Below are 13,944 nucleotides of genomic sequence, written 5' to 3'. Positions count from 1 at the left end.
AGCTATGAAGTGAATATAATGCAGTTACAAAATAAGCATTAATATTAGGTATTAATTTCACTGAAAAAAGAGTTGTTCACATCTTTCCCCGATTAGGTATATATTATAAATGTATACAGAATCATGTTATTGTGAATTAAGTACGATTCGATGGTTAGTTATGTTTTGTTAAAAATTGTTTTATCTAAGGAACGATCGATGGTTAATTTGTTTTGTATCCGGCAGTGTAGTGTACGCCAGTTATTGTATGTAAATATTTCATGAAAACACTATATTTGGCTCAGCTGAATTGGTTATTGTGATAAATATTGAATTAGCGTTAAGTAGCCTTCCCGTACCTCTTCAGACGTGTAAATCAAAAAGACTACTTTCATTGCCAACCGCTTTACTTGATAGCTTGATTGAATTATCTCTGCGGAATTTCCTATTTGACTCCGCGATAGTGTCCAAACAATAACGGTATGAAAGAGACATTATTGGTGCCGGCACCAACTTGCCAATCTACAATAGCGCGCCTATATTCCTCGTTGTCACTTTCCATTGGCTCGTGCAGTGACACCAATAGTTCTATGTGAAGATGTGACGTCAGTTTTACAACTACTCCTGTGTGATTTTCGTTGCGATCGGAGAAGCAGCGATTATTTTGGAAGAACGCGTTGCAGTGTTTTATTCGTCATGACTTTTAGGATAATACTCCGCTTTGCATCTTTTGTTTCCTGCATGTAAGTTAATAACTGATTTTAATATTTTATATTTCATTTATATTTATGAATATTTTAAAATACATTGACGCATTTATATATTAAATATCCAAAATTGTGCACATTTTATAAGGGTTACTATAATATATGTCTATGCAATTATAAAATATATGTGTCACGTTTTAATAACTCTAATAGACACAGTATTTAAATTGCGTATATCCATGGCAAACACTAAATATAATTCCAGAAAATACACAAACATAAATTTAAATCATGACTTATTTAGAATTAACATGTATTTGTGCTTTTCTAAAAATATAAACATCACTTGCTGATATATGGGTTCGACAAACAACTCCAAATTCTTGCCTCTTTCCATAAGGTCAAATGATGCACACATTCATATACACTGCGTTCATTTAAAGGATAATATTTTCTGAAATGAAAATGTGTAACCTGCTTTACATAAGTATAAAGGTGACGTTAAATCAAGTTAGAAGCTAGAATTTAAGAATAGGTTTTAATAATGCTGAAAATATCATTATAATACTATTTTGATCATGTGTGCACTATTTAAAATATAAATATAAAACAATCGGGATTGAAAATTGTTGATGACAAGACCTAAACATGGTCTTATGAAGCATGTCCAGTGAACATTATGTCGTATGCATTTGCTGTTTAAATACACACATATATAATTTATTCTTATATTTTAAATATAAATAAACAATAAACAGCACAAACGCAACATTATACAGTACATGGCTAATGATTAGATAAACAAATGCTCAAACATCGATTTAACTTTTATTGTAATATTTAGTTGTATCGGTGAATAAATTAACATAACTAAATAAGCTTTGTTTAAATGTGTTGTTGTTATTGTACAAAGACATTTACATAAAGACAATATCATGGCTGTGATTATTCCAATAAACATTAGTTACATTCGTTGATATGCACACTGTAAAATCAGTATTATTCGTAAGACATTCATTTTCGTTGATTTTGAGGGTTGACTGATCCATGATTTAAAGGCGCCTTTTCACGTTTTGGTAAATTGATAAAATTAAAAAAAAATGTTTCAGATTTGCCAATTTTCTTTGTAGTTATGATATTTGTAAGGAAACACTAATACAGAACATTTACTATGCTCTAAAATATCCATTTTATGCATATTTGGTCGATTAAAAAAACTGGAAAGTATAAAGCGTTGAAACGCGAAACGATTAAAAAATTTGGAGGGTTCTGTTGTTGTCGTTGTATTGTCGGATAATAAGTGGATTTCTTATATAAAGTATAAAAGACATCACTTATTGTATGAGCACGGATGGCCGAGTGGTCATAGCGTTAAGGTTTTACTACAAGACTCCAGTGGTCGTGGTTCAAGCCCAGTTGAGGGTTACTTTATTTTCTTTCTTTAATTTGATTATTGGTTTTTTTACTGGAGATTTTCAGATCCAATGCTTACATGAATCGATATAAGCATGTAATGGCAAACTTCAATACATGCCAAAATCTATGTAAAGGTCCTTTAACACAAACACGTCGGAACATGACTGACTCGCTTTGCTTTTATTGTTCAATATCATAAATCAGTATGTGTCCATTTGTTTAAAAATACAATAGTTCATGAACAATAACAACTCTGGAATCACCATGTTTCATGCTGCACAAGCTGCCTAAGTACGGCCTCTGTATACTAATAAACATAGTTGATAACGCACAGAATGAACTTAAAAGAATTAAACTATAAATTTGAACTTTGGACACAATTGTGTGTTGTGTGATTCAAATAATTATCACAAACAGACAATTCACAAGTCTCTAAATTTAATAACCTCTCAAAAGCCAATTTGGACAGTCTAGTTTAGCCTAGTTTGAACACGACATAATTGTCGTTTGAAAGAATCGTTTGAAAGAATCGATCCAAATAAGTAAATGTGAAATTAAGTACTTTGTTTTTCTTGACGTCTTAGAACTTGTAATTTATATGTCATCTAATAAGATGAAAGCGTCTTTGTTCTTAAAAATAAGGCTTATATAGCGCAAAGGTCCAACAACATAATTGCTAAGTAACAATCTGTAATTGGTACATGATCTGTATACAGTTCAATATCTTCAAATACTTGGCTCTTTCAAATAACGACCATCTAGTATTTGAATTGTTGTATTTGTAGTTTTCTGTCGCCTATTACGAGAAAGTTACTTAATTGTACGAACATAAAACATATATATGGTTTGCGTGGCTCGTTAAATCGAGCGATACCGGATTGGCCTTTATACAAACGCCTTGACTAAATATTAGGAAGGTCGCCGTGGTGTAATGGATATGGAGTCCGTCTTGCGACCGAGAGGTCACGGGTTCGATCCCTACTGTGGGAGCGTTCTTTAGATCTCCCCCAAATACACCAAGTCCTGGTTCTATTCCCAGGAAACGGAATCGACAGCTTTTATATAAGCCTTAGGCTTTCGATGCAATCGAGCTTAAATAAATAGGTTTAAACTAAATGTTTGGAAATAAGCGTTAATAACATCTTTAGTAAATAGGCATCGTACGTCAGAACTGACTCGCCATTCCATTTATCGCAAGGGATGAAACCGTAACAACTCACTCCACTTGAAATTTTGGTAATTGATCGCTTGAATAACTCTACTGCAATTATTTTGATTATAAAATCGACAATTTAAAAGTTTGCCAACAAATAAAAAACGGATTCATCACTTGTATAATGCGAAGTTTAATCCGTAAGTACAATTAATACTTGTTACGCACTTGCTATTTAACAATGTGTAACCAGCTTACAGCCGGCAACTTGTAATGAAGGCATTTAAAACATAAATTATTAATTAACTGTTTTCAGAGATAGTATGTCATTGTGGAAGACATGAATAATGGAATAAACAGAATCGATTTAAATTTCATTTTGAAATATGACGCTAACCTAATGCAAAAAAAATAAGATGTACATTATAATATGTGCTCAATACAAAAACATGCTGTTGTTTTATTTAAATTTTCCCACATATTCGTCTTCTGTTTCATATTACTGTATTATTGTTTGGCCACTCAAATATACAAAATCGATGATACAAGTGATATACGTTTTTAGACATTTTTGTGTATGAAAAAGTATAGATAATCTGTATTTTATACGAAACGTGAGCATATTGGAACATAATTGAAGTATTGATTTGCAAAGATAACTACATATTTACAAGCATATCAATAACGCAGTTGCGTCAAGGTCTTTTTATAGAAAAAAAACAGAACAGAGCAGAACAGATTATTTAGTAAATCAATGCCACCGGCCCATAATACGATATGTATCACAATGAAACAAGCGTTGATTCGCAATCAATTATTTTGATATCATCATTTGAACAATATGTTCATTATCGTGATTCAAATGGTCAATTCAAATGTCTTTTAAGTTCAACCTTGTGTTTATGGTTTCCACTGCAAACTTGTGCAAAAGCAATTTCAAATTTGATTTGGACACTGAGGGATAGATATCGCTCGGGATCTAGATGCGTTTTGAAGATTTAATAATGATAAAAGCGACTTGAATTTTGTATTGAGTCATAACAATGTTTTGTATGACAGTAAATAAAAAGTTGTTTGTATATATTAATAAATTAGGTGTTATCGCCTATCTCTTGATTAATCAAGACATATCCAAACCTGTACGAAAACCCAAGATTTGTTATATTTGTGGCCCAAAAGTCCCTTCCGATATTGTCTAATGATACAAGCATTAGGTAAAAAGTTTCTATGATAACGATTACTGGGTATTCGCAGCAAATTGAACCTAAATGCGCATTTATATTTCCTCGTCTGGTTCAATTGTTCTATTAACATTGGTTCTGCATACGAAATCATTAAGACAATACAATAAACAGTTCTTAACAACAAACTAATTGTTTATTGGTATTTCATCAAACATTATAAACGTCCATACATAAAATAATAAGTTACCACGTGGACAAAATGTGCATACAATTTTGGCATCCAATGAACGTGATAAAATGTACGGTAAACTATAAGAAATGGTACATACCACATAATAGTTATCGCATTATAATAGTGACCTTCAATTCAGCCTGCAAATGTTATAAGACCCCATCCTTCATATACGGTCCGATTGTAAGACTGACTCGTTGTTCAATAAACTGATAATTGGCCGAAGTTGATATGCACTATTTTTTAGATAGACAAGTTCAATCAACTCAATATAAGAGATTTAATAGTGTACTGTATATGTTCTCGCCCACATACCAAAATGTTTGTTATAATACAAATTAAGGCCTGAAATGCACATATAAGAATATTAAGCAAACTTCTAGTGTATTCATTTTGCAACGTCGCGCACAAAGAGTGTGTTGTTTTCATCATCAAACTTCGCAATATGATAAATAAGGCAATATTTTATATTCGTTCATATAACTACAGTATTTAAAAACAAAATCTTTGACCGCAAAAACACAAGGAAAACACGTATGAAGTAATTTTTATTTAATTTTAAAATTATCTGGCACACGAACATTATTTGTTTAAGCTCGTGTTATTTATTAAAACAACCAACATCCACATTTTATAAAGTCAGTGATAGATTTTTCACGACTTTTTACTATGAATTTACGAAGTAGATTATACCGTATACCGGATAACATCATAATATGTGTTAGCGAACACAATTGTTTATTATTATTATTTATAACAATCATTCCTGTAGCTATATGCATATCTCAATCTTTTAATACTTAAGAACACACGAACGATATATAAGTTTCACGTTATAATTAAACTTGTGTTGTAAATGCCATATACTCGAATAACTCGAACAGCATAGGTATATTGGTTTCCTTAACAATAAGTATAATAGAAATTATTATTAACACTCATTTATTACCATTATATCAGAACAGTATTGTTATCATAGGTAGCAGTTATACTATTGGTACAAGTTGTTGGCGTGGTCTTGATGTATGTTTGACATTTTGTTTAGATTATTTATCACTGTAAATTGTGTCTTTTTCAGAGCGGGCGTTGTTAGTTATCATCCGTTCTTTTTCCCACGATATCAACCTGACAATTATGCATCCGTTCGCAAATCCCAAACAAGCAGGACACCGTTCGAGTATAAGAGACGAGGGCCTTCGGGCTTTGATAGACTGTCCATGGGTTTCATAAAGCGAGACAACGATGAGACCACGGACTCCAATTGGGAATTGTTTGATAATGACATAAACGACAGGCTGTTGGGAGATCTACTTGACAAGACAGCACTTGAGAATTCGCCTCAATACAGTAAACGTTATTTTGACAGACTTTCTTCTGGATTTATTCGCAAGAAACGCTCAACAGCCCAGGACAATGCGCCGTCTGATGTTAATAGTATACCCAAGCAACACCTTAACATTCATAAGAATGAAGATAAAACTAAACTCATTGAACATCCAAACAGTGATGTAGATGAGGATTCTGATAGAAACACAACAAGTCAAGTACAAGGCAAGGATAGCGACAACAAGCGAGGTTTTGACAGACTGAATGCTGGGTTTGTAAAACGCCCATTCGACAGACTAAACTCCGGTTTTGTGAAACGTCCGTTCGACCGATTAAGCTCTGGATTTGTGAAGCGCCCGTTCGATAGACTAACATCAGGATTTGTTAAACGTCCTTCTGATAGCGAAATTGATGAACCAGTTCAGATAAATGCAGATGATGAAAAGCGTGGTTTTGACAGGTTAAACTATGGCTTTGTTAAACGACCGTTCGACAGACTCAATTCCGGATTTGTCAAAAAAGACGACGAAACCTTTGATAACGGCGATGTAATCGATGAGAAAAGGTACTTCGACAGATTGAATATGGGGTTTATCAAACGCAATGACATACTGACAGGAACTGATGCAGCTCCCCGTGTTGATGATAAACGTGGCTTTGACAGGTTAACCAGCGGTTTCGTCAAGAAAGAGGACTTGCTTGAAGATACGGCTGATATAAGCGGTCTTACCATGGCAAACAAACGGTATTTAGACCGTTTAACAAACGGGTTTGTTAAGAAGAACGACAATTCTAATATCGAGGGCGATGAATACGAAACCGATATGAACAAGCGCCGATTCGACAGGATATCCAATGGCTTCGTCAAACGTACGCAAGAAAACTCCAACAGCTCAGACGACCACAAAGAAGACTAAAGTTACTTCGACAGATTGAATTCAGGCTTCATTAAATGAAACAAAGCATCACAATTGGAGGAACAGACATACGCTTATGATAATCACCGACTATAACAAAATGTTCATTAAACATACAATACAATGTTAAGTAACATGTTTATATAATGCAACGTTCAAATTTGGTCATAACAATGTTATGTATGTAATAGGTTATTATATTAAGTTATATAAAGTTATCACTTTACAATAATATATGTTCCGATAAGCATTCTGGTAAATATTTGTTTAATTAGAAAGTGCCTTTATTATAAATTAAACTTAATATATGTAAAGGAACTAGGGTAATTGTTTTAAGCTTTCAAGTTCTATACCAAACAAAATATACATTAACTATAGCCACAACTATTTGAACATAGTATGCATTAGTCTTATATTCGGGAGTTAGTGTTTATCAGCATGTTTAATTATCAAAGGCATTGATTTCAACATGCCGCCATTATCTTTTCTCGGTGTAAAAGGTGATCACCTCTTTTAAATATAATTTGTACCACAAGATATCGCCATGCCAAAGACGATCCAAGTAAAAATACCATTATCATGTCGGCATGCTGTAAAATCATTATTGTTCATGTGATATTAATTTTCGTTTGTTTTGCCTGTTGACCGGTTGACGATTTAAACACAAACATACCGTACAATGACCGAAGTAATTGTGTTCCTTTTAGTTTTTCACTAGCAGAAATCCAATATTGTCGTATCAACGAGAAGTCGTTTGATGAAATACCACAAAATCTTATGCTTACTAATATAAATGATTTTACAATACCATGATTTTTTCTCGCGTTTCTAACTAATTTGTTTCCTATTTTTAGAGTAAACTCTAAGCAAAAGTAGGTAAAAATTACGTTCAAAGGCATTGACGCAGATCAAAATTATTATTTCAGAGACATGTATGTTTCACTTTTCGTTTTAGTTGGCTATAAAATTGACAAAATACTATGTTGTATGTGTTTGTTCTTTGAATAATGGACTCTAATGCACTTTTTTAAAATACAAATAAACCTCACATGCCAAAATGTCATTTGTGTTTTCACACTTTAAAATTTGGTTGTGTATTTAATCGTCAAAGCGTCTAATTTCGATAAATAAGTATTATCCAAATAACACACACAATAGGGTGAACAAGCAATACGTTCATTAAATGTATACAATGCGCGATGATTGACCAATTTTGTGGAAAAATACGTTATTCATCAATACATTCAACAGCGTTAAAACAGAGACACATCTTGTGCCGTGTTAATATAAGGTTAACTACCTCAGGCTGGTTAAGAATTTCTAATTCGTATTGTCGTATTGAATCGGACAAACCATAATATGCGACAGTATCTAAGTGCTCATCTAAAGGAAATAATTAAAGCGTTATGGATGTTTAAAGTGTCTTATTGCTATAGATTAAACGCGAATGGTAATTTTTCAACCTGAAGTTATGATATTCGTGATAATTCGAAACCTACATGCCATTTTGTTTATCTCAGTATAAAGAAGTGAAACTCCAGCTGCTGGAGCAGTATTGCATTCTCATTATACAAATAGCTGGTCCTTTATTTAAGGCAAGTGACCGATTGCCAAAACAGTACAAAACAGCACATTACGAAACAACATACACACATAGAGGAATAAAGCAGGGCTCACCGCCTTGGAACTGTCAATGCAAAGCATTGGGTTTTTCAACCGGTTTTATAGCGCTCATCCAGTGTAAATAAAACTGTATTGCAACTCAAATTCAACAATAATAAAAGGGAATTAAAACGTACTCAGTTCAATGACCATTTAATTACTCAATGGTCGGAAGGAGATAGACCAACAAAGTTACAACTCAGAACCGATGATTCGATCGTGTTGGTCATTGTGAACTTCCACAACGAGCAATGGTGAGATTTATAAGTTTATAACAAATTATATAAATCAACGTTTAGATTTGAAAAAAAAATATTTGTATTTAAAAAAATAAATACATTATGTTATTCATCAACGTTTCAAATAAACCACTAAGAAGACAAGGAAGAGTAACGCAAACCACTGTAAATAACCATTTGCCTTAAATATGCATAAATCAATGTACCTAATGGCCGGAAGAATTCAAGCACACATACTATAAGTTTGTCTATATAATTTGTAATGGTCGCTTAATCAATAACACTTTCACTGGTGGTGCAAGGAAATCAAAATAAATGCAATTAATTAATGAAAACTAAAAACCATTAAAACGCGAGTTTTGATTTTTATTTATAAAATGGTTTGATTGGGCGTCTAATATTGCGTGCCAATAGTTTCTTGATATTTTCCATTAAAGTATGTTAATTTTAAGACGATTTGGTCATTTAACCTAATGCTACAGTAATCTGGTTGCTAAATAGAATTGTACTGTTTGTGAATTATACCTTAACAACCTAATTCCACTGCACAGTTGGACATGTCAACTGGTTATATATTGGCAACTGTTTTTTGCATTGGTGTACTTATTGAAACAAAAACATACTGGACTGGTAAACAAAAAATAATTGTACATCGCAAAGAAAAAAATATTTATAAAAAAACTCACTGGTCCGTTTCATTAAAAAAACACGCCATACATAATAACAATAACATCATTTAGACTTCATTATAAACGGTCACATTGTAACTTTAAGCTATCTCAGTAGATACAATATTGTTGGAAGAAGACGTATGATATATGTCTTGACAAAAAACCTAACGCAATGCATGTTAGCTTGAATACTCAATTACAGAAAAGTTCAAGCTGAAAGTTGAGAAGCTAATGGATTCTGACTCCTGAAATATTACACAAACTTTAAGTTGGATTTTAAACAATGTCTGCGTATTCATAGTGAAACATCAAATTGGTGATAATATGTTTAATTAACATTGTAGACGCTGAAGGTATACACGGCAATTTGGTCAAACGGTTTAAACGCTTCCAATAAACATTTGCAAAGTCGCAACAAAGACGTTCACGTGTATCTTGGTGTATACACTTATTCAGTTGCGTTTCGTTCGTAGCTTGCTAATGCATATTTCAAAATGTGTGAAAAATGGGCAAATTTGTTATAACATTGCAGAGCGTGTTGTGATTACATATGGTCTTTTTCGCTTCGTTCTTGAAGTCAGAGACACTTAATTATCGATGTACGATATATGTCATTATAACATAGACTCATATTTGGTTTTTGCTTATTAACAATAAACAATACTTAAGTGGCATTTTAAACTGACGTAGCATTGGTTTAGTAATAACGACCGCTGAGAATAACTACACAGAAGCTCGTGGCATGAGTCGGGCTTTTGTTAATACATCAATGTAATGCATTATTATAAGTAAAAACTATAGCTTTCAAATATACATTGACAATTAATAAACCTTTCAATAAATGTATATTAGTTACACCCAATATACCCGCATTTCGCGATAATGATAATGCCCCATAAAATAGTCACTTCGTAGATTCCTTCAAGTGTGCTTAACCTGTTTAACACAAACTTCATCCTCGCAATTATTGAGATCATTTACCTCAGTTTAACACAAATGTGTATCCACTGGATATGATTTTAATACAAAATCTTGTTCAAACTACGGAATACCGTTAGTGCCATCGTGGTTCCACATTAAAATCAAGAGGGCGACAATGCAATAGTGCGATAATACGATGGCGACAATGCGATAGTACGATGGCGACAATGCGATTGTACGATGGCAACAATGCGACAACGCGATAGTACAATGGCGACAATGCGATAGTCATCATACTGTCGTCAGCGTATTATCGCATTGTCTCCATCGTACTATCGCACTATGGCGACAATGCGAAAGTCATCATACTGTCGTCATCGTATTGTGCCACTGTCGCATTGTCGTCATCGTACTGTCGCATTGTCGCAAAAGTTCTATCGCACTGTCGCCATCGTATTGTCGAACTGTCGTCACAGTATTATCGCATTGTCGCATTGTCGCCATTGTACTATCGCATCGTCGACTATCGCCTTCCGGTACATAAACAAAATATATGACTTTATAGAGATGTACTTTGAAAGAGGTTACAGTTATAATAAAATCAAATTCTTACCTAGTGATATAATGGGTATTGATATAAGGTATGCCGAACTGAATATTTTTTTAAAAGTGGCTCCATCTAGGAAAAATAGATGTGTACCAGAAGGCGATAGACGACAATAAGACAGTACGATGACGACAATGCGACAGTGCGTCAATACGATGGCGACAGTGTGCTAGTACGATGGCGACAATGCGATAATACGATGACGACAGTACGATAACGCGATATAACGATGGCGACAATGCGATGATACGATGGCGAAAGTACGATATTACTATCGCATTTCCGCCATCATACTATTGCGTTGTCGTACTGTCGTCATCGTATTATCGCATTGTTGCCCTCGTATTATCGCACTGATAACATCGTATTGCCGCACTGTCGCATTGTCGCCAGCGTACTACCGCAATGTCGCCTTCGTACTTTCGCATTGTCGCCATCGTTCTATCGCATTGTCGCCATCGTACTATCGCACTATCGCATTGTCGCCCTATGGATTGTTATGTGTAACCACGTTGGCAATACTGATATTCCGTATTAAACAGTATTTGCTTGTATTCGTGGTCGACCGTTAAAGGTTAAGTTTAAAGTGCATGACAACGCAGATGCATGCATTTTATTACACAATTGTTGATCTTTTGAAGTTATTAATTTGATATATTAACCATTCACAAACAAAGACAATATTTCATATTCGGCGGAGTATCTTTAACAGTATGCACATAAAGCCAAATATTGCAAGTTTTATTAAAATGTAGTATAGGTGTCAGATGAGCGCGATGACGTGACACATAAATTAGTGGGATGTAACAAGAATGTACATAAATACATACGAAAGTTTATTTTAAATACCAAGTACGGTTGCATGGCGACATTTGTTAAAGCGGGATTAAAAGCTTAATAAATAAAAAAATATTTTTTTATTTATTGTGTAGAGGTGGGATTTGTATTTCTAACAATGGTGAAAGCAGATGCGTAAACCGGATAAGTTCAAACAGATCTTTGGATATCATTTAACGTCCACGCTATGACGAAACTATATGCGCACTTGTGGATCGTTACCAACAAATAGCATGCATACATTTTTCTTAATATGCCAGTGTTTGTTTTATTCTATTATTTTATTTGTATCATTAACAACATATTTTTCGCATCGGTATTGTATGTGCCAACATATAAAAGTATACGGTGTTAGTAAGATTTATATATAAAATCATCAAGTATGGTTAATTTGTATAATTTAGAAAACACTTGTTGACATTCTTATTATTAATTTCGTCATCTGGATTTTCGATAAGAAGAGACTTTCCAGAAACAAAACAAAACATAAAAGCGAAATATGTTGCCCTTAGTTAGCCTCTACGGACTGCACGGCCTTATCAGCGACGCCACTTTACGACCTTGCATGACGCCCAGTTTTCCAGAACGACGCCCAATTAATAGCTCATTTGAATGGCTGATTATCGACACTCTCCAGCCTTGTTCAAAAGGTACCATGTGCCTTCTAATTTAAATGTCACATGGTACCGTTTTGCACCAAGGGGGCCGTTTGTTGTTTTCTTTACCGTCATATATTCTTAAGAACTCTAATAAGCTCTATGAAAGCGTGTTTGATGGATAATTGATGATTCATTTGTGGCATTACAAATGCATTCAACATAACATAACGCACTGCTACAGCTTCTATCAAACTCAATAATTGATGAAGTTGGAAGGTAAACACTTTCTCTGTCTCAAAATTACCATTGAGACATCATCCTACAATCTTTTCCCAGTTAATTTTACTAATTTTCCAGTTTTCTGCTCCTCATCGAGAAACGGAAATTAGGCGAGAGGTCTTTAATTACGCTCATTAAGCATGTAAGGCACCCATTGGCATTTTGTTTGGTTCACTGTTAAAACTGCTGTTGGTACAATTCTTTTTAAAGTGTAATGTTTTATAATGAATTAATCGATAAAACGCTGAAAAATGTCCTAGATAAATAAGGGCACTATTAAAGATTAAAAGTGAACTGAATGATGATATAAGGGTATATAAATGCATGACATGTAATATATAAAAAGTTTATATTTAAAACAACACTACTATTGATCGAATATAACAAATAACATAGGTATCATCTGTCAGTCTTTCGATTCATACGCAAGTGGACATTGCCTATTCAAAACAATTAAACTACCATTTTACTTTATCATACCATTTTAAAAACTGGGCTAACAACCTTGGGACAAAAGCAAAGCAGTTTTAGAATTAACCAGCTAAAAGCAAGCATAACGGCATACCTATTTAAGACTACGTATAAATTAAATATACACACATGTGTAACACCTTAGCTCCGTTGCATTCTTATTAAAATTTAAACAAAAATACTAAGCCTCATATCATTCTTATCAAAATTAAAACGCAAATATGTAGCCAAATAGTATTCTTATTTTAATTAAAACATTAAAATAACTAGCCTCGTGACATTCTTACGAAAATTAAACAAGAAACCTAAGCTTCAAAGCATTAAAATTAAAATAAAAAATGCCTGGCCGCATAACATTTTGAATTACATTTAAAATCGTAAGGACCATACCGTTCTTTTATAATTTACAAGAACAATTAAAGGCCATAAAGAAGTGTTAATAATGTAAAAAAACAATAATCCTAAGCTTCCTAGCGTTCTTATAAAAATAATAAAAAACCTAGCTTCGTTGCATCTTTATTAAAACTATATCACATTTCCTAAGACTCGTTAATTTTTATAAAATTAAAATTAAAATCCTGTTTTACATAACATTCTTATACCAAAACACGACATCTTTAGCCCCATAGCATTCCTATAAAAATCAATAATCCTGAGACTAACCGCATTTTTATTAAAAAAATAAATAATTGTTATGAAAATTATCAATAGTTAAACTCGTGGCATTCTCGTTAACAACTATTG

General features: G+C 33.3%; 1 protein-coding gene across 1 annotated transcript; it reads left to right on the top strand.

Annotated features, from left to right (window-relative positions):
• Nucleotides 1–626: 626 nt before the first annotated feature.
• Nucleotides 627–7,080, top strand: LOC127836437 (uncharacterized). The gene is made up of 2 exons (XM_052363076.1): nt 627–722; nt 5,750–7,080. The coding sequence occupies exons 1-2, from the start codon at nt 676–678 to the stop codon at nt 6,912–6,914; spliced, it is 1,212 nt and encodes a 403-aa protein (XP_052219036.1). The 5' UTR covers nt 627–675; the 3' UTR covers nt 6,915–7,080.
• Nucleotides 7,081–13,944: the final 6,864 nt, after the last annotated feature.

Source organism: Dreissena polymorpha, chromosome 6, assembly GCF_020536995.1.
Source record: "Dreissena polymorpha isolate Duluth1 chromosome 6, UMN_Dpol_1.0, whole genome shotgun sequence".
In the NCBI taxonomy this organism is placed as follows: domain Eukaryota; kingdom Metazoa; phylum Mollusca; class Bivalvia; order Myida; family Dreissenidae; genus Dreissena; species Dreissena polymorpha.
The sequence above is the reverse complement of the archived record's forward strand: the minus strand, read 5'-3'. Positions and strand labels throughout refer to the sequence as shown.